Source organism: Cricetulus griseus, chromosome 2 (genome assembly GCF_003668045.3).
Source record: "Cricetulus griseus strain 17A/GY chromosome 2, alternate assembly CriGri-PICRH-1.0, whole genome shotgun sequence".
NCBI classification, from domain to species: Eukaryota; Metazoa; Chordata; class Mammalia; order Rodentia; family Cricetidae; genus Cricetulus; species Cricetulus griseus.
The window spans coordinates 381,930,581-381,952,296 of record NC_048595.1 but is presented as its reverse complement, the minus strand read 5'-3'; the positions used below and the strand labels follow the sequence as shown (position 1 = coordinate 381,952,296).

General features: G+C 37.1%; 1 protein-coding gene across 2 annotated transcripts in view; it reads left to right on the top strand.

The window, feature by feature from the left end:
• Smc1b (structural maintenance of chromosomes 1B) overlaps nt 1–21,716 on the top strand; it is a 57,759-nt gene that overhangs the window by 13,958 nt on the left and 22,085 nt on the right. For both annotated transcript variants that reach the window (XM_027396005.2, XM_027396004.2), the window contains exons 8-14: nt 1,659–1,741; nt 2,562–2,769; nt 4,319–4,504; nt 6,732–6,911; nt 10,401–10,547; nt 20,720–20,857; nt 21,284–21,400. In XM_027396005.2, coding sequence (XP_027251806.1) covers nt 1,659–1,741; nt 2,562–2,769; nt 4,319–4,504; nt 6,732–6,911; nt 10,401–10,547; nt 20,720–20,857; nt 21,284–21,400 — 1,059 coding nt within the window. The remainder of the gene's footprint in view (nt 1–1,658; nt 1,742–2,561; nt 2,770–4,318; nt 4,505–6,731; nt 6,912–10,400; nt 10,548–20,719; nt 20,858–21,283; nt 21,401–21,716) is intronic.

Here is a 21,716-nt window from a genome sequence, read left to right as displayed (position 1 = left end):
GAATTTCAGTGTTGGGCTTCTTAGTTTCAATGTGTGCATTCCATCAAAAAAGAAAACTATGTCTTGCCCGTATTTATTTATTTTTTTTTGAGATGGGGGAAGACTTGTACTTGGGTGTGCGCAGGTAAGTACATGAGCCTGTGTATATTGGTACATAGCCCAGAAGAACACAGCAAGTATCTTGCTCTATCATTCTCCTAATTTCCTTCAGACAAGGTCTCTCACTGAACCTGAAGGTAATCTAGCAGCCATCAAACACTAGCAATTGTCCTGTCTCTGTCCCCATAGCGCTGGGGCAACAGGTGGGTATAGCTACTCCTAACTCTATGTGGCTATTAGGGATTTGAAGTCAAGTTCTCATATTTGTTTAGCCATCTGAGTCATCTCAGCCTGTCTTGCTCATTTTTATAATTCTGGCACCTAGCACAATACATGTTTGCTTCATGGATTATAATCAATTAGATGGGAAGAAGGCTAAACGTTAAAAAATCTGACTATTCTCCCTACCCTCCAGTTTCCTTTCCCATGCATGGTTTCAGTTATGTCCCTGTCTAACTAACTGGAAAATTCAAAAAATAAATAACTCACAAGTAATCTTACATTGTTGTATTTATAATCTGTTTTATTATTGGTTATTTTAAGTGTCATCAGTGCATTTAGATAGGAGAAAACATGATATGGCTAGGATCCAGTGCTATGTGTGATTTCAGGCATCTTAGACCTTGCCTTTCTCGGGTGACACTGCTGCTTTGCATTATTTGGATTTAATGGTAAAGGACAAATAGAGCAAGACTTGCATGAAGTTCTTGCCTTATGCCTGTTAGTTGCCCTGTCAGTTCTTGCATCACGGTGATACTTATTTTCCTGAGAACAGGGACTTTATCCCACTCATATATCTCTAGTTCCTACCACATAGTAGCCCGAGTGTGAATATTTATTGAATGAATTAATTTTAAAGACTAATAACTGTATAGGTACTTGAAAATAATAACTTTGAGCTGGAGAAATGGCTTGGTGGTTAAGAGCACTTGGAATTCTTTCAGGTTTTAGTTCTTAGCACTTAACATGGTGGCTCACAATAACCCATAACTCAAGTTCCCAGGGATCTGATACCAGGCATGAATGTAGTACACATACATACATGTGGGCAAAATACTAATACACATAAAAGAAATTTTAAAAAAACAATATGCCTTGAAGTTTAAATTTATGAATAAAATCACTGGAGACCAAATATTTTGCAAAATACAGTCAGAATTGATCCCCATTCTGTGACATGTAAAAGCTTTTTATCAGATGGCTTTTTCAAAATTAAAATTTTCTTTTATATTTTCTCTTAGATTTTTATTACATTTATTTATATGTTTGTGCATGTGAATGCCCAAGCACACTGTGGTGCATATGTAGAAGTCAGAGGAAAACTTGAGAGTTGGCTTTTTCTTTTTTTTATGTCCTTATGATTGAACTCAGTTCATTACTTGGCTTAATAGCAAGCACCATTACCTGCTAAGCCATCACATTAGCCTTGAATATTTTCATATAGTCTTATTTGATACATTTCAAGCTTTTAACAGCTTACAATATAATAAATTCTAGCTATGTCATTTTATTGATTTTGAAATGTTGGAATTGATTCTAGTTTTTATTTCTTATTATAGGGAAATCTAAAACAAATAAAAGAGCAAATAGAAGAGCATAAAAAACGAATAGAGAAGTTGGAGGAATACACAAAGACATGCATGTAAGTAGAAAAACAATCTTTGCAGTTTTTTTGTATCTGAATGATCCAGTGTATTCTCTAAATAGTGAATGAATGTTACTATTGTGTGATATTCTCACTTCAATGTCTTTCATTTCTTTATAGATTGCTAAAAATTATACTTACCATGTGATAAATATATCTAAAAATTGAAAATCAAAATGTATAAAATGTTTAAAATTTTGAAAATATGAATATATAACAATGGAAATACTTAAATCTCATTTTGATATTGTCATTTCACAAATCAGTAATGAATTATGGTGGCTGGAGAGGTGGCTCAGTGGCTAAGAACACTGGCTGCTCTTCTAGAGGACCCAGGTTTGATTCAAAGTACCCACATGGCAGTTGGGCTTACAACCATCTATAATAACAGATCCAGAGGATCTGATGCCCTCTTCTGGCTTACATGGGCACTACATAAATGTTCACAGACATGCATACACATAAAATAAAAATAAACTTCAAAAAGTTTAAAAATAATGAATTGTGTCATGAAAGCTAATATATAGTATTTTAATCTACCACCAAGGAATTTTAGGTGGTTTTCCATTGATATTATTAAGCATGTGATGGTTGCTCTGGTTTATATTGGTCTATACTTACTCTTGTAGTAACCAGAAGTAAGTATTTTCAAATAAAGAATAGTCAAACACTCCTTTGCCTGTTTAGTGTTGGATGGTTTTTTGTATTTATTTTCTAACTGATAGAGCACTACTCCATTCTCATTCAGTGCCAAACAAGACTGTTTTAATCTGTTAACTTCTCAAATTTTTGGTGGTTATTCTTGTTACTGTTGTAGGGATTGCTTGAAAGATAAAAAACAGCAAGAAGAAGCCCTGATAAAAGAAATTGATGATACAAAATCAAGGATGTCTGAAGTTAATGAAGAATTGAGTCTTATTAGAAGTGAATTGCAGAATGCTGGAATTGATAACCATGAGGGAAAACGTCAGCGGAAGAGAGCTGAAGTTCTGGAACATCTTAAAAGACTTTACCCAGATTCTGTGGTAATTAGAATAAATAGTTCATTTTAAAGCCTATGCTTTCTCATTTCTAAAAATAGTCTTGTTTCTTGAGATTGAAAATATAACCATTGTAAGGTAGCAGAAGTATTTTAGAAATATATTTTATATTTGACAATTTTATATTTAAAATACAATAGTAAATAGAGCAAGAAGTAAGTAATTTCAGATTGTGTTTGTAGGCAATTATTGAAAAGAAACATTTATATGAACACAGTACCTAGCCAGTATACATTATATCCCTACACCTCAACACTAAAGTTCTTCATGATTTCTGGCAGGTATTGTTGCCATATTTTAATTTTCTGACTTTATCTAGTAGTACTAAGTAGTATTCTTTGGCCAGAATACAGTGATATCTTCTGTCACATGGGGTGTTAGCCTTACAACATTGTTTTCTATTATATCAGGGGCCTTACTTCTGCCTCAGTGTACCCTATGATTTCCTTATGGCTTGTTTTTTAGTATTTGACACTTAATCATTGCCTTCATAGTGTTACATTTTCATGGTCACCTACTTTATCTCCTTTACATTGTCTTTATTGAACATCTTTTTTTTCAGAAAACTGTGGGGGGCACTAAACTTAGGGCCTCATGTATGTGAGGCAAGCATTCTATCAACTGAGGCATATATCCCCACGTCTTTGGTGTTTCTACTTAATCTTTACTTTGAATCATGGATGATGATAATAATAGAAGAATGGGACTAGGTTGCTGAATCTTCAATTCATAGCAAAATGACAAAACTCTTTATTTAAAAAACCCACTAGTGCAGTAATCATATCTAGTGGCAAAAATGGCAATAGTACAGATTTCTTTTTAAAAGGAGGAGAAATGGCTGGAGAGATGGCTCTGCAGTTTAAGTATAGGATTGCTTGTTCCAAACTCTGTAGAAGCCAAAGTGGTTAATTGACTAAATTTTGAAAATACTTGACCTAGTATGCCTTAATTTGACAAGAAGCACAACTTATGTACTCATTTCCTTTCCCAAGTAAAGGAATTGGTTTTAAAAATTAGAAAATCTGGGGGAACCTCAAATGCTCTCTCAATGAAAGGTTCCTCCAGGGTTTCCCATTAAGTTGAGAGGCCTTTTTGAATCCTTCTTACCAAATAAAAGTGTGTTTTCCTACACAGGATAGAACTGCCTTGAAACAGGATGCTAATTAAAAACTCCAGAGAGAAAGAGAATGAGATATTCAAACTGTACTTTTACAAAGCATCAGCTGAGCCCTCCTATGTCCAGTCCTCCAAGGAGAGTGGGTAGAGCAGGAATATAGATTCAGTCACTTAATGCTCAAAGAAGGCAATTGGTTCATGCTGTGGGAAAGCAGTCAAGAGGTTGTCCATTATAGAAAATGAAAGATCTGAACAGTTGTCCAAATTAAAAATATTTAAGCATTCAATTGAATTTTAAATAATGACTATTAGACATAAATTTTTTACAATTAGTTATCTATGTTTCTTTGTTATATTAGAAAAGTTATATGTTTCTCATTCATGTATTTTTTTTCCTTCTGTTTTAAAACCTACTTAGTTTGGAAGACTTCTTGATCTGTGTCATCCTATTCATAAGAAATACCAGCTGGCTGTGACTAAGCTTTTTGGCCGGTACATGGTTGCCATTGTTGTAGCCTCAGAAAAGGTAGCAAAAGATTGTATTCAATTTCTGAAGGAGGAAAGAGCTGAACCTGAGACATTCCTTGCTCTAGATTACCTTGATGTAAGAATTTTTAATGTTTTGTATTTATTAGTTACCAAATTTAATGTCTTTAGTTTAAGTCTTTAATGTCTTTATTGGTCCAAACTGGCAGCTATGGGATGGGGGTGGTGTGGGTGGTGGTGGTGTGACTTGGCTGCCAGTTAGACAGTCATTCAAATGACTGGTGTTTCTGAACTGGCAGGTGAATAATACCAAGCAACTGCTATCTTTCTTGATTTATGTTACTTCTTCTGAATCTAGTTTTGCTACAATTCTAAATGTCTTCAGTTCCATCACTGGAGAAGTACACTGCTCTGCTTACCACCAACAATATGTCCTGTTTTGTAACAAAGTATAAGAACTGGGTTAAGACATATATGTTGGTAACTGGCAACTCAAGTGTAAGTGTCTGGTCCTGATGTGTAAAGCAGGCCAAATTTTGAAAAGGAACTTTGTTATTACTACCATTTAGAGATTCTTTTCATTGACAACTGAAGAAAATATTCTATTTAGGTCAATGGTCTAGACTCTGAACTGCAGGCAGAGTGCATCAGATTAAGAGCACAGGCCTGTACAGCATGGATCCTGGTACTACACCAAAGTAGCTCTACTAGTTTGTTCTTAAGTCTTCTGAACTTCAGTTTCTTCATCTGTGAAGTAAAAGAGTAAATTACCTTGTTGGACTGTGGCAAGAGATCTTTACCTGGAGCAATGCCTGAGAGTGGAGACGACAAATGCTAGCTGTGTTAATCAAGGTCACACTCACCTTTTGTGCTATACTTCCATAGTTTCAGTTATGTGTATGGCCATGACAAAATTTTACTCTTAATTCATTTGCCTGTTAAAATCTTTTTGTTGTTTTTTAGGGGGTAGGGGGTGGGGTGGGGAGCAAGGTCTCACTTGGCCTTGGCTGACGAACTCACTATGAAGACCAGACTGGCTTCAGACTCTTTAAGATATTTGCCTGCCTCTGAATCCTGAGTGCTGGGATTAAAGATATGTACTACCATGCCTGGTAAAAATCATTTTTATTTGTTACTCATATTTCAAGGCAAACACATATTTTACAGAAATCTGGTAGAGTCTGAAGTGTTGGCTTAGCAGTTAAGAGCACTAGCTGCTATTATAGAGGACCTGGGTTAGATTCCCAGCACACCTACATAGCAGCTAGCAACCATTTGTTAACTCCAGTCATAGGTCATCTAACGCCCTCTTCTGGCCTCTGTGGGCACTTGATGCATGTGGTGCACAGATACTTTTGCAGACAAAATTTTTTTAAAATTAAAATCTTACATAAGAAAAAATGACAATAACAAAAATTTTACATACGGCCATCAAATGGCTCAGTGGGTAAAGGGATTTGCCACCAAGCATGACAACCTGAGTTCGAGGTTCAGGCCCTCTACCCACATGGTAGAAAGAGAGAAACCAATTCTCATAGGTTGTCCTTTAATTTCCAGCATCAACTAGAGGTCACCTACACACACACACACACACACACACACACACACACACACACACACACACACACACACAACAAATAAATTAATTAATAAATGTAAAAAAATAACCTTACATAGAAATATATTAATTATAAAAGGAATATTTCTTTTTAGGACACAGTTCTTAAATTCTACTTTAGAGGGTTTCTCTATACACTCAGGCCATATGAACATATGTACACATATATGTGTGTATGTATCTACCTTTCCCATGTGCATACATAAGCACCTTTTAGTATACATAGGATTTTTGTTTTAACAGAAATAAGATCATTTTTGGTAGTTTTCAGTAATACACAACAGCTACACTTGACTCATAGACAGAAACCTGAAAAGTATATCTATGATCTGAAGACTGTCCTAGTCATTTCAGTGTAGAGGGTTTTTTTGTTTTTAGATCTGTAAGTACTGTGCTGCTTTTGGATACATATCTAAGTGGCAACTGTATTCCAGTGTGTTTTATGCTTTAAAGAACACAAAGCATTTCTTATATGTTGTTTTGTTCCAACTAGTTAGTGGCAAGTGAATCTAGAAGTTCTTTCTTCTGGCTTTTGATGAAATTTTCCTAATTTTGAAAAATATTACACAATATAATGTGGGACATAAGTTTCTCATACTCTTATTGAAAGTTCATTGTGTATAAGAGCATGTTGTTAGCCCTTGGCTATGCTGTGAAAAGAATATAACAAGCATTTGGTTTTTATTTTAGTGTAACTAATATACCACATCTCTTTTTAACCTTTCAGATCAAGCCAATCAATGAACGACTAAGGGAAATTAAGGGCTGTAAAATGATGATTGATGTTATAAAGACTCAGTTTCCTCAGTTAAAGAAAGTGATTCAGTTTGTGTGTGGTAATGGCCTTGTCTGTGAGACTGTGGAAGAAGCAAGACATATTGCATTCGGTGGACCTGAAAGACGAAAGGTGAGAGACTTGATCACACTTCCACCTAAGTGTTCTTGTCTTCTCTCGCTCTCCTCTCCTCCTTTTATCCCTCTCTCTCACATGGTTTTGTATGTTCTTTTTAATAAGGACAATCAACCTAGGACAACTTAAGATGGTTTCAGTTGCTGTTCAGATCTTCCTGCCTCTGCCTCCCAAGTGCTGGGATTACAGGCATGCATTGTGCACTATCATGCCCAGTTGTGTATGTGCTAGAGATTGAACCCAAGGCTTTGTATATTTAAGCAAGCACTCTACCAACTAAGCTACATCCTCAGCTCTTCAGTTGAGTCTTATAAAATTAACTTCTGTAGCATTCTTTATATCACAAATTGTATTTTAGAAATTTGATTTATTATGGTATCCTAAGGCAATTGAGTTTTTCACTTTGTTTGGAATACATGCCCTTGCAGATCCTGTATTTTCCCTGCATTTTTCTATGTACTACATTTGAATAACAGGAATAATTTATTTTTACTTTCTTTACATTCTTTGTTCATATATAACTTAATGGGAATGTGTTTGTTTGTTTATTATGTGTAGAGAGGGCACGAGATCCTCACTATAGATGGTTGTGAGCCACCATGTGGTTGCTGGGAATTGAACTCAGGACCTCTGGAAGAGCAGCCCATACTCTTAACCTCTGAGCTATCTCTCCAGCCCCCATAGGAATGTTTTTATATACTGAAGTGTTGTTTTTGTTGTTGTTTTCAAGACAGGGTTTCTCTGTGTAGCCCTGGCTGTCCTGGAACTCACTTTCTAGACCAGACTGACCTTGAACTCACAGAGATCAGCCTGCCTCTGTCTCCCGAATGCTGAGATTAAAGATATGCACTACCACTGACAAGCATACATAGAAGTTTAACAGAATTGAATTTATAATAGCACAGTTGAAATGTTACTGAATACTAGTCTTTCAAGGGAGTGACTTTTCTTTCAAAAATAAATATTTTAGGGGCAAAGGAGATGGCTTAGTGGGTAAAAATGCTTCCTCTGCAAGCATACAGACCTGACTTCAAATCCATAGCACCCACGTAATCCAGACATGGCTCCACATGCCCACTCTAGAATTAGAGGGCAGAAACATTTGAATTAACCCAAAATCTGGTTAATCTAAATAACAAGCCTCCAGTTCAATAATAAACATTGTCTCAGAACAGTAAGGCAGAGATAGTTTTTTCACTGAGCAGTTTGTATTTCATTGAGCAATGCTAAAGTATTGTTCAGTTAATTATATATTATTTTATAAAGTATATCAGTACTTTATAAGTGCCTAAGCCATAAAGTAAGATTGATGGTGTTATATAGTAATTACTTGTGTGACTTTAGGTAAATTCTGAAACTCTTATTTTTTCTTATTTAAAATTGAGGCGATAATATTCTTTCATAAGATTATGAAGCTTACATTAAAAACATAATGAATGCATAATGCTGCCAGAATGCCTAGCATGCAGTCCTCAGCAAGTAAAATGCCTAGTATCAAATATAGTATCAAAATATCAATACAAAACAAGGTATTCTTCTGAGATAATTTCCATTCTTTAATTGATCATTTTTTCTAGCATGATTAATGCTACATATTGTTGGTGTTTCTTAATAATATTAAGAGTAATATGATCACTGTCTTTTAAGCAACCATTATCATTGATTTTTATATGTTAAATATAAGCAAGTTTAATGCTACCTATTAAGGTATCTTATTATGTGAAAATTGTACCTTTATAAAATTATATACATTTATAAAATAGGCTTTTATTTTCTGTATATGGGTGTTTTGCCTGCATGTATGTCTGTGTACCATGTGTGTGCCCCGTACCTATGGAGACCAGACGAGGGCATGAGCTTCCTTGGAACTGGTGTTACAGAGTTATGTATGAGCTTCTATGTGAATGCTGGGACCCGAACTCAGGTCTTCTAGCAGCCAGTGCTCTACCACTGAGCCATCTCTCCAGGCCCTATAAATAGATTTTTAAAGATTGTATACATGTATACAATTTTACAGTTTTATTTTTGCTACAACATGCTTTATCTGATTGTATTGTATCTTGTTCTTTCTTATTTAATAATTTTAATCTGGTTTATTTATATCTCAACTATATTCCAGAAATGTAAAAATTTTTTTCTGTGTTTTAAGTTTGGTAAAATGATTTGGATATAAATACCACCTTTTCACAGAAAGTCTCTCATCTGCAATTTGTGCTTTTGATTTCCTATAGACTTCCTATGCTTTAGAATTTTACATGTCAAGTGACATTGCAAAATAGGCTAGTTTATTTAAAGAATAGTAGTGTGTATAAATCATATACAGTACCTACAAACAACATAATGTAAAGTCAGCAATTCTGCTAGGCATAGTGGTACATATCTGTAAGCCCAGAGGACTTGGGTAGTGGATGCAGGAGGGTCAGGATTTCAGGGTCATCCTTGGTTCTGCAGTGTGTTTCAGGCCAGTTTAGATTATTTAAGACTCTGTCTCAAAAAAAAAAAAGCAAAAAAGACAAACAAAAACCACAGCTTCTCACAGGGCTGGAGAAATGGCTCAGCAGTTTAGAGCACTTGTCTTCCAGAAGACCTGGGTTCAATTCTCAGCATCCACATAGTGACTCACAACCACCTACCACTCCTTTTATAGGTGACTTAATGTGGTCTTTTAGCCTCTACAGGCACCAGGCTTGGACATGGCACACATACATACATAGAGGCAAAACATTTATACACATAAATATTTAAAAACTAAGGAAAAAAGGATATCAATAAAAGAACAATATATACGGCTGAGGATAGAATGCTTGCCTGGTATGCTTGACTTATGCTTTAGGTTCTTTCTCCTTACAACTACCCTAACAAATGTACCCTAATGTGTAGTAGGATGCCTGAAGGCATTTGTACATGCAAGATATCTCCAGGAAAATATCTAAGAATTTACACACAAATTCTGATTATCTCTAGGGAAAGCAGCTGGAGGCTAGGGCCAGGAATGTTTTTCATTCTAATTAGGTAGAAACATTTATAAAATGTTAAAAATTGATTAATTTATTCCATTAAAGCACTCACTTAGAACATTATAAATTCTGGACAATTTTGACTTTAAATTTCTTTCTATATTCATTTTGGAGAATGCAATTGTTTTAGAGTATCCTAATGTTATTAAGGTCATTTTCATAATAAGATTATATATTATATAGTTATATAATATATATTAATACAAATCATCTGATGTTAAATATAGTTTTTGCTTCTCAGTATTATGTATGTTTGGAGCTAATATACAGCTTATTTTAAACCTCTATGGTTGCTTTTAATTTATTGCCTAGCCTTAGTAAAAATAAGTTTTAAATTTGTGGTTTGTAGTCCTTCAAAAAACAGTATTTTATTAGTAAATTTTGGAAAGTGTTTTTTACATCTACAAATCTCAGCTTCAAAAGTTATCTTAAAATACATTTCTTAAGGTAAAATGTTTTTATGATACAGGCAGTAGCACTTGATGGAACACTGTTTTTAAAATCTGGAGTGATCTCTGGAGGATCAAGTGACTTAAAACACAAGGCTCTATGCTGGGATGAGAAAGAGTTGCACAGTCTAAGAGACAAAAGAGGCCAACTAGTCCAAGAGCTAAAGGTAAATCCTCATCATAAAAGTTATAAAATATTAAGGAAAATAATTATGCAAAACAAAGTAATTTTTCTTATTAATTTCTGTGAATTGTTTGTTTGCTGTGCCTTTTTAATTTTCTTTTCTTTTCTGTTTTTTTTTTTTTGAGACAAGGGCTGACTCTGGCTATACTGGAATTCACTATACAGACCAAGCTGGCCTCACACTCAGACGCCTGCCTCTGCCTCCCAAGTGCTGGAGTTATAAAGCTCCCTGCACACATTTTTGTAATGAGGTATTGTTACCTATTTTAAGTCATTTGTCTAATAACTAAGTTAGTACTTTCTCATATATGTTGTACATTTCTTTGCATTTTTAAAAGGATTTATTAGGGCCTGGCATGGTGGCACACACTTTTAATCTGAGCACTCTGGAGGCAGAAGCAGGTGGAGCTGTGTGAGTTTTAGGCCAGCCTGATCTATAATAGTGAGTTCTAGGAGTGCCAGAGCTACATGTTGAGACTCTATCTAGAAAAAAAAAAATCCTCCAGGAACTGCATTTACAGAAGATTGTGAGACACCATGTAGGTTCTGGGAGTGGAGCCCAGGTCCTCTGCAATGGCAGCCAGTACTCTTAACCACTGAGCCATTTATTCAGCTCCAAGTGTATAATTTCTAAATAAAATGTCAGTATAGAATCTTCATCAATATAGTAAGAGAATACATATGACTGACCGATTATATGTCAAACTGACATTATCTAGAGTTGTTTTGGAAGAGGAAACCTCAATTGAGAAAATGCTCCTACCATATTGTTCTGTGATATATTTTCTTAATTGATGATTGATGTGGGAGAGCCCAGTTTATTGTGAGCAGTGCCACCCCTGAGCTGGTGGTAATAGGTTCTATACAAAAGCAGGCTTAGCAACACATGAGGAGCAAGCCAGTAAGCAGCACTTTTCTATTGCCTCTCTATCAGTTCCTGCTTTCATCAGGTTGCTGCCCTCCTTGAGTTCTTCCTGACTTCCCTCAGTGATGGACTATTAACCTGGAAGTGTAAAATGAAACAAACCCTTTACTCTTAAAGTTGTGTTTGGTCATGGTGTTTTTATTACAACAATAGAAAACCTAATTAGGACACAGTTGATAATGTAATCCAACATATGAATTAGAAAAGTCACATGCTTGTGTATAGAAAAGGGCATTTTATAGAATTCAGTGACTAGGCCTAATTAAAATACCAAGTAAAAGAGTAATTGGTTCAGGACTGAAGAAATGTGTGATGGCTGTTCTTGGTTGTCATTGTGACTACATCTGGAGTTAATTAAAACCCCAAAATGGAGGCGCACACATGTGAGGGAGTTTTGCTTAGTTTGATGTGGGAAGATCCACTCCTAATCCATATCTTTGATGTGGGAAGACCCACCTCTAATCTGGGCCACACCTTCTACTAGAAGCCTATATAAGGTTATGGGAGAAGAAAGCTTCCATCTTTTCCAGCTTGCTCTCACCTTGCTAGCAAGTGCATTCTTTCACTGACATTAAGCCTACTTCTTTGGAATTCTGGTATATACTGAACAACAGCTAAGACATCCAACCTCATGGACTGAAGACCTACTAGATTCTTATCAGCCATTGTATGATTAGCTGGACCACAGTCATTCTAATAAATCCCATGGATGGATGGGTGGGTGGGTGGGTGCATAGGTAGGTAGGTAGGTAGGTAGGTAGGTAAGTAGGTAGGTAGGTAGGTGGGTGAGTGGGTAGGTATAAGTTTCGATAACTCTAGAGAATCCTGATTAATACAGATTTTTTGTACCAGAAAGTGTTCTAGAGAAACAGAGTATAAGGCTGAATATTTTAGGTATCTGGAATAGGCTTTCCAATTTGCTAGCACTTCAAGTTGCCAAAGCCTGTCCAGTTACTCCTGGAAGCTCAGAGAGTATTGAAAACTCATAGTGTGAACTATTTTATAGCCTTAAGGAGGCAAACACATTTGATTATCCCAATTCACCAGTTGTGAGTGGCAACAGATTTGGTGTCTCTATATATAAAACTTTTGACAGTTTGTGGGAAATGGTGATATTAGTCACTTGCTCCTACCATCTCTGCACAAATTGACAAAGGAAAAGAATTAATGATAAAATTAACCAGCTTCTAGCATCTCAGAATATGGTGAAAGATAACAATGAACTTAATAATAAAATTGACCAGCTCCAGATGTGCATTAACAATCTAAAGGCTTCTAAGTGTGTCCTGGAAGAGAATCTCCAGCAGCCACCGCTCTAGTTGCAGAAAATAAAACCAAAACCTTCATTATAAGATTGACTAAATTACAGCAAAAATCCAAGTTTCAGCTTCAGAAGGTGTCGGGAGTTAAAGTAAGGGCATTAATTGATAAAGAATGGGATCCATAACTTGGAATGGGGATGTGTAGGAGGACAGTATGGAAGCTGAGAACTTTGAACCCTCAGATTCTCAAGGGATTATCTAAGTAGTAGTTTCTCCACCCTTTGCAGAAGATATGCTGCCACCGCTTGAAGTATTGCCTTTTCTGTATTTGACTGACAATACTGAGATATCCTTTGGTGCCCACCAGTAGTTGCCTCTAGATCTATAACCAGCATTAAAGCAAATCAGGCTCGTAGACAGGAGGTAGAGAGTGTAGTCCATGAAGTACAGTACACTAATAGAGAGCTTAGTGGGTTTGCTAATTCATTCAAACAGAAGTCTGAGGAATATGTGTGGGAATGGTTTTAAGGGAAAGGAATATAGTCAAAGGAACATAAACCTGGATCTGGGTGAGTTTATTGATATGGTCTTATTGAGCAGAGATTCTAGATTTAATATGGAATATTGAACAATTAAGGGGAGGGTATCCAGAGTCCCTTTGAATGTTTGGCTGAAGCATTTTTGAAAAAGATGGCCTAAAAAAAAACGAAACAACAACAACAAAAGATGGCCTACTGAAGAGGAGTTGGAGATTCCTGATATCCCTTGACTTATTGTTAATGACAGGATTTTAAGTCTCAGGGAAATTGCAATGCTAGAGTGGGTACGCTGTATAAAACCTAATCCTCTACAATAGGAAATCCCAGAACTGATGCCCTTAACTAATCCTCTAAGATGTAAAATGGTGAAAGGGGTACCAGCACATTTGAAGAGCTTTTCCATCACCCTTTACCTTGTGCCAAACCTTAGGGCTAGAGATACTGATGCTCTGTTGGATGAATTAAATGCAATGGGTTTAATTGGGCCCTGAAGTAGCAGGGGCCAGGCCGCAGCACTGAATCACCAAAGTCAAGAAGATTGTAGTTATTGTAACAGGCAACACAAAGTAATGCCCATAATGGCCTGACCCTTAATGGTCAGCATAGGAAAGGGAATGCTATGAGGCTTGATTCATATGGACCTTTGATACTGACTAATCAATTATGGTGTTTTGAGGCATGAAATATATAACAAATGTATTACATTTTTGTTTATTCTTATAAGTGTAAAAAAAACCTCAAACAAATGAAAGTCTACATTGGATGATGACAACAGGGAATCTTGGTCCATGAACTAATTTCCAGACTTGAGCCAACTTACAGACCCAGAACCCTTGGATGAAGAGATAGCCAGGTTCTTCTGAGGAAGGACCTTGGTGAAATACCTAAAAGTTTTACTGTTAGCCTTCCCCCAGACCTTTTATAAAGTTAACTACATTGAGGGGAAGGTTAGATACTGGTTTTGAACTGATGCTGATTCTGGGAAATCTGAAGAAACATTGTGGCATACAAATAAGATATAACCACAGTGGCCTTCCAGTTAAAGTAGGGGCTTCAGGTGATTAATGGAACTTTGGTTGAAGTCCAACTCACAGTAGGTTCAGTGGGTCCCCAAACTCATCCTGTGGTTATCTCCCCACTCCCAGGATGTATAATTTGGGTATATATACTTAGAAGTTGGCAAAAATATCACTCTGGTTCCCTGACCTGTGGAGTGAAGGCTATTATGGCTGAAAGGGCTAAATGGAAGCCTTTAGAGTTGCCTCTTCCAAGGAAAATAGTGAATCAAAAACATTATCACATCCCCAGGAACTGCAGAAATTAGTGTCATCATCAAGGACTTGGAAGATATAGGGCAATGGTTCCCACCACATCTCTTTTAACTCTCCTATCTGGCTATTACAGAAAACAGATGGATTGTGGAGAATGACAGTTGGCTATCACAAAATCACTCACTCTAATTTCAGCTGTTGTACCAGATGTGGTGTCCTTACTTGAGCAGATTAACACATTTCTTGGTACATGGTATGCACCTTATGGTGGTTTGAAAGAAAATGCCCCCCATAGGGAGTGGCACTATTAGAAGGTATGGCTTTGTTGGAGGTAGTGTGTCATTGTGGGGGAGGGCTTCAAGGTCTCCTATTCTCAAGCTATGCCCAGCATGGCATGCAGTTCAATTCCTGTTGCCTGTGAATCAAAATGTAGAACTCTCAGCTCCCTCTCCAGCACCATGTGTGCCTGCACACTGCTATGTTCCATCATGATGGTAATGGAATAAACCTCTGAAACTGTAAGCCACCCCAATTAATTGTTTCCCTTTATAAGAGTTGCTGTGGTCATAGTGTCTCTTCACAGCAATAGAAACTCTAAGACATAGCTGTTGATCTAGCAAGTGTCTTTTTCTTGGTACTTGTCCATAAAGACAATTTGCTTTCAGTTAACAAGGCCAGATTTTACCTCAAGGATGTATTAACTACCTAGCCCTGTGTTGTGACTTAGCTCAAACGATTCTTGACTATCTGTCTTTTTCATAGAATATCACATCAGTCATTATATTGATGACATTACACTGGTTGAACCAAGTAAGCAGGGGGTAGCAACCACTTTGGAATCAATTGTAATATGTATGTATCAGAGGATGGGAAATAAATCCAACCAAAATTCAAGGGCCTTTTACCTCAGTGAAATTATTAGGAGTCCAGTAGTTTGGGGTACACAGAGATATTCCTTCTAAGTTGAAGGATAAGTTATTGCACCTGCCTCATACCAAAGTTCAGTGGGCCTATTTGGATTTCAGAGACAGCACATTTCATTATCAAATGGAAGTTGTACATACATGACTGGGCCCAAGCAGGTCCTGAAGGCACAGACAAGTTGCATGAAGAAATTACCCAAATATCTATGGTTTCTACTCCCATTAAAATGCTGTCTGCCACCAAGCATGCATTTATAGCCTCATAAGGGTGTTCTATGATTGGCTGACTGAGGAAGAGAAGACCAGAGCATGGTTTGCTGATGGTTCTGCCCATTATGTAGGCACCACCGAGAACTGGACAGCTGTAGCATTATAGTCCCTTCCTGAGACAACCTTGAAAGACACCAGCAAAGGGAAATTTCACAGTAGGCTTGAGCAGTACACACAATCATAAATTTTGTTTGGAGGAGAAATAGCCAGATGTGTGATTGTTCACTGATCCAATGGATCATCTGGATGGTCAGGGACTTGGAAAGAATAAGATTGGAAAATCTTATTTTCCAATCTGGGGAAAGACATCTGGGGAAAAAAGTGTGTAGATATATCTGTTATGATAAATCTTTCTGCCAAAAGCCTCCTGAGCCCCACCGCCACATGTGAGCTTTACACCAGCCGCCCGCCTGAGTTAGGCCCAAATGAATACATAGAAACGTGTATTAGGTTCAAAGTTGCTTGGCCAATGACTAGGATTTCTCATCTGTTAGCATAGTCTTAATTATCATAAATCTGTATATTTTATAAGACTTATCAGATGCCTTATTGGCATCCCTCCTTGTCGGTGGCTCACATCCTGCCACTGGAGGAGGCGAACGGGAAAAAGGGACCCTTCCTGTTTCTCCTTCGCTTAAATATGAGTCTCCTTGCTATGTCACTTCCTGCCTGGATCATCACTTATCTACTACATTTCCCAGAATCCTCTTTGACTCCTAGTCCTAACTTGCTGTCTCATTGGCCAAACAGTATTTTATTTAACAATCAATAAGATAAACATACACAATACATTCCCCATCATCTCCTCTTTTCTGTCTAAATAGAAAAAAGGATACTTATCTTTTATAATAACTGAAGAAAACTATAACCATAACTATCTGTCTTCAATTCTATTAAAGACCATAGAAGGATATTATATAAATTCTAGAACTGACAGAGACATCCGCCACCTGGACAGTCACCCAAAGTTCCTCTGTAACGTTGGGGCATCCATCTTTAGCCCATAGGCCATAGTGTGTCTGGCACACTTCTCCATTTTAACAGGAACCCTTTAGTACAGTCTTGTTTTGTAAGTTTAGTAGTCATTTTCTTGTGGGTCCTGCATGTCCAGTTTATTTAGCAACAAACAGTCCAGGAAAGAGCAGTTTCTTGCTCAAATGGCTAATTTGCCATGCTGAAAGCAAACTCCATAACGAGTTTTTTTAATGCCCATCCTCCTTTATGTAGATAGATCTTTCCAAATGAGTGAAGGAAGTGAAGATTCTTGTGTCCCATGTAAATGCTTATCAGAAGGTGCTCTCAAATGATGAGTTCAGTAATCAAGTAAGTAGGGTGGCCCATTATGTGGACAGTCAGCCTCTTTCCCCAGCCATCCCTGCCATTGCCCAGTGGACCATGAACAAAGTGGCCATGGTGGCAGATATGGGAGTTGTGCATGGGCTTGACAACATGGACTTCCTCTCATCAAGGCTGATCTGGCTACAGCTGCTGATGAGTGTTAGATCTGCCAAAAGCAGAGACTAACATTGAACTCCAGATATGGCACCATTGGCAACCAGCCAACAACCTGGACCATTTACTCTGTAGAAAGGACAACATTTTGTTCTTACTGGAGTAGATATTTATTCTGGTTATGAATTTGCCTTTCCTGCACATGATGCTTCTGCCAAAACCCCCATCTGTGAATTTATAGAATACTTTCTCTACTATCATGGTGTTACAAAGAACTAATTTTACAGCCAGAAAAGTACAACAGTGCACCCATGATCATAGAATCCACTGGTTTTTACCATGTTCCCTACCATCCTGAAGTATCTATCCTGATAGAAATATGGAATAGCCTTTTGAAGACACAGTTCCAGTACCAGTTAGGTGGCAGCAGCCTGGAGGACTGGCGCAGGGTTCCCCAGAAGGCAGTATATGCTTTGAATCAATATCCAGGATATGGTACAGTTTCTCCCATAGCAAGGATCCATGGGTCCAGGAAATAAGGAATGAGGAAGGGAATAAATAGTTTACTCACTAGCACTTCTAGAGACCCATTAGGAAATTTTTTTATTTCCTGTTCTCACAACCTTAAGTTCTGCTGGCCTAGATGCTTTGGTTCCAGAGTAGGAGAGCACTTCTGCCAGGAGCTACAATAAACATTCCATTAAACTGGAAGCTCAGACTCCCTCCAATCTCCAGCCACTTTGGGCTTCTGATGCTTTTAAGCCAATAGGCTAAGAAAGGAATAACAGTGTTAAGAGGGGTGATTGATCCTGATTACCATGGGGAAATTGTATTGCTTCTCCACAATGGAGGTAAGAAAGATTATGTCTGGAGTACAGATCCTTTGGGGCATCTCTCAGTGCTGCCACATCCTGTGATTAAAGTCAGGGGAAACTGCAACAATCTTATCCAGGCAGGATGACAAAGGGCACAAGACCCATCCAGAATAAAGGTATTGGTCACTGCTTCAGGAACAGAGCCAAGATCTGTTGAAGTACTTGCTGAGGGTGAAGGAAATACAAAATGGGTAGTAGAAAAAAAATGGTTACAAATACCATCTAAGGCTGTGTGACCAGTTGCAGAAAAAAAGGATTAAAATTTAAATGAATGTTTCAGTCATATATTTTGTTAAGAATGTGTTTGTAATCACCAGGTAGTGGTGATGCACACCTTTAATCCCAACACTTAAGAGGCAGGTGGAGCTCTTGAATTTTTGAAGCTAGCTTTGTCTACAAAGAGTTCCAGGACAGCCAGAGCTGTTACGCAGAGAAACCCTGTCTCAAAGGGAAAAATGTGTTTGTACCACATGTTTGTGATTTGTGTTTTCTTTTCTCCATTTCTTAACATGCAATTAAGAGAGTATCAATGGTTATACTTAAGTTTGAGATATTAAAAGAATGTCCCTTGAGGAACATTGCCACCTATTCTAAATTTATAATATGTTTGCAGTTGTATGTGGAATAGTTATATCATGTTAGGTGTAATTATTACCTAGTTAAATATATGTTTGCAAGTGTATGTGGAATATTATATCATGCTAGGCATAATCATGACCTGGTTATTGTTTCCATTTGGAAATTAATCATGATATAGGGAGATATGGTTGTGTGTAAGGTTGACAAGGGGTGAACTTATGTTGATTGTCCACTTGACTACACCTAGAATTAAGTAAAACTCAAAAAGAGAAGGTATGCATGTGAGGGAATTTTGCTTAATTTGGAGTGGGAAGATTCACTTCTAGTCTGGATCTTTGAGGTGGAAAGACTCATCTTTAATCTGGGCCCCATCTTCTGGAAGCCTACATAAAGGTATGGAAGAAGGAATCTTCACTCTTTACCAACTTGCTCTCACTCTCACTGGCAAGTCCATTTCTTTACTGGTATTAGAGCCTACTTCAGGATCCCACCGTATACTGAAGACCAGCTGAGATATCTGGCTTCATGGACTGAACAACTACTGAATTCTTGGACCTTCCATTCATGGGTAGCCATTGTTGGATTAACTGGACCACAGCCTATAAATCATTCTGATAAATCCTCTTTGTCTATATATAAAGGGATTCATTCTACAAGTTCTGTTACTCTAGAGAACCCTGACTAATACCAGATGGCTCAAAAGTTAAAGTGATTCTGAGTTTGTTCCCAGCACCCATGTTGGGCAGCTTACAGCCACTTGTAATTAGCACCAGGGGATCTGATGACCTCTTCTGGTCTCTACAGGCATTGAATACACATGAAATAAACACACACACACACACACACACACACACACACACACACACTCATTAGTGACTGAAAGACAACAGCCATATGGCCAGGAAATAAAACATACTGATGATAGTATACAAATTGAGTGTTTTATTCTCAAAAGTCTTGAAATTTTCAATTCATAGCTCTAGTGAAGTGTAAGGAAAAGAACATTCATCCACTGCTTACAGACATTAAGCAAAAACAAATAATACCTTTGAGCAATCAGTCCCACTGTACCGAATGTCTTGCATGAAATAAAACACCAATACTTGAGATATAAATAGAGGTGTGTTGTTTAGCTTGGTTTTCACTTTTCATAACTGTCTTCTCTGTTGGAAAGTTTGTAAGTTTTTTGTGGAAGTTGTATGCTATCTTACTCCAAATGACAAATGAACTTACATAGCCAGTCTTTTTATTTTATAATATATACATTTTTCATTTTTACTTTATACATAATATATATTTATATATATAATGCTGCATATATAGTGTGTGCTTGTGTGTGTGTGTATGTGTGTGTGTGTGTGTTGTTTGTTTGAATGTATGCCTATGTACACTACATGTATGCAGTTCCCATGGACTCCCTAGGGCTGGAATCAGACAGTTGTCAGCTACAGGGTAAGGGTTGAGAATTGAGCATCAGGGTCCTCTCTAAGAGTATCCAGTACTCTTAACTACCAAGCATTCTCTCCAGCACCCCACCCCTTTTTAATGTGTATGGGTATTTTATCTGTACGTATGTCTGTGTACCACCTGACTTCCTGATGCCTGCAGAGGCTAGAAGGGGGTATTGAATTTCCTGGAACTGAATGTGAGCTCCGGAAATTATTGTAAGTCACATGTGGGTGTTGGGAATTGAACTTTTTTATCTGCAAAAACACTCGGTGCTCTTTTTTTTTTTTTTAAATATGCATTGATTTTTTTTGCCATGGGTATCTGGTCCCCTAGAACTGGAGTTATAGACAGTTGTGAGCTACCATGTGGGTACTAGGAATTGAACCTGGGTCCTCTGGAAGAACAGTCAGTATTGTTAACTGCTGAACAATTTCTCCAGCCCTTGCAGTCAGTGCTTTTAACCACTGAGACATCTCTACATTCCCTATACCTTACCTCTTTTCAGAAGAAGTTGTTGAATGGTTATGTGTAAAATCACTTTTATTATGAAAGCACTGAATAGTAAAAGTGCTTTTCCACTGTAAAAATGTTCTCACATTTCCCTGTTTAGGAGTTAATGAAGACACTCCGCAAGGAAGCAGATCTGAAACAAATACAAACTTTAGTACAAGGAACCAATACACGACTCAAATATTCACAAAATGAACTAGAGATGATTAAAAAGAAGCACCTTGCTGCATTTTACCGGGTAATGTAGACTTGTCTAAAGTTTGATAGAAATTTGTATTACAACATCGAATTTTAAGAATGTTATTTACACCAGGCATTGGCGGTGCATGCCTTTAATTCTAGCATTTGGGAGGCAAAGGCAGGTGGATCTCTGTGTTTGAGACCATTCTGTTCTATAAAGGGAGTTCTGGGATAGTTAGAGCTACACGGAGAAACTCTGTTTCAAAAAATAAAATAAAAAGTATAATATTTACATATTATTATATAATTGTGGATACTTTATCCCATGTTTTAAGATTTTGTTACAGTCCTTCATGATTTCTATAGTATTTAATCATGTTATCTAGTTGTAGCAGAGTCCATTGTAAAAGACACCTATCATGTTTTTAGCCTTACAGTATAAAAATAAAATAGTCTGTTATTAAGCAAATGTTTTTCTTATTAGGAACAATCTCAGCTACAAAGTGAATTGCTGAATATTGAGTCTCAGTGTACTATGTTGAATGAAGGAATCAACAAACAACAACAAAAAATTGAAGAATTTCAAGATAAGATAGATAAGGTGATAAATATTGCACTTGTTATTAAGTAGCATATAGAATGTTCTAAACCAGAGCTAGGGCTTCTTGGCTGTGTACAAACAACTATGGACTCAAGATTAGCTCAGGAAATCATCTTTTGGATATTGTTATTTGTTCATGCCCAGAACAGAGCATAATATCAAAATAGGATCTACCAGTACAGAAGAAAAAGGACCTCTGTAATTTCCCATGATTTTCAATTATCCACTGGCATTAATGTCACTTAACTACTGTATCAGTCTTATCACATGTGTATTTAACTGAAATACACAAGTTTTTAACATGATTTACTATTAA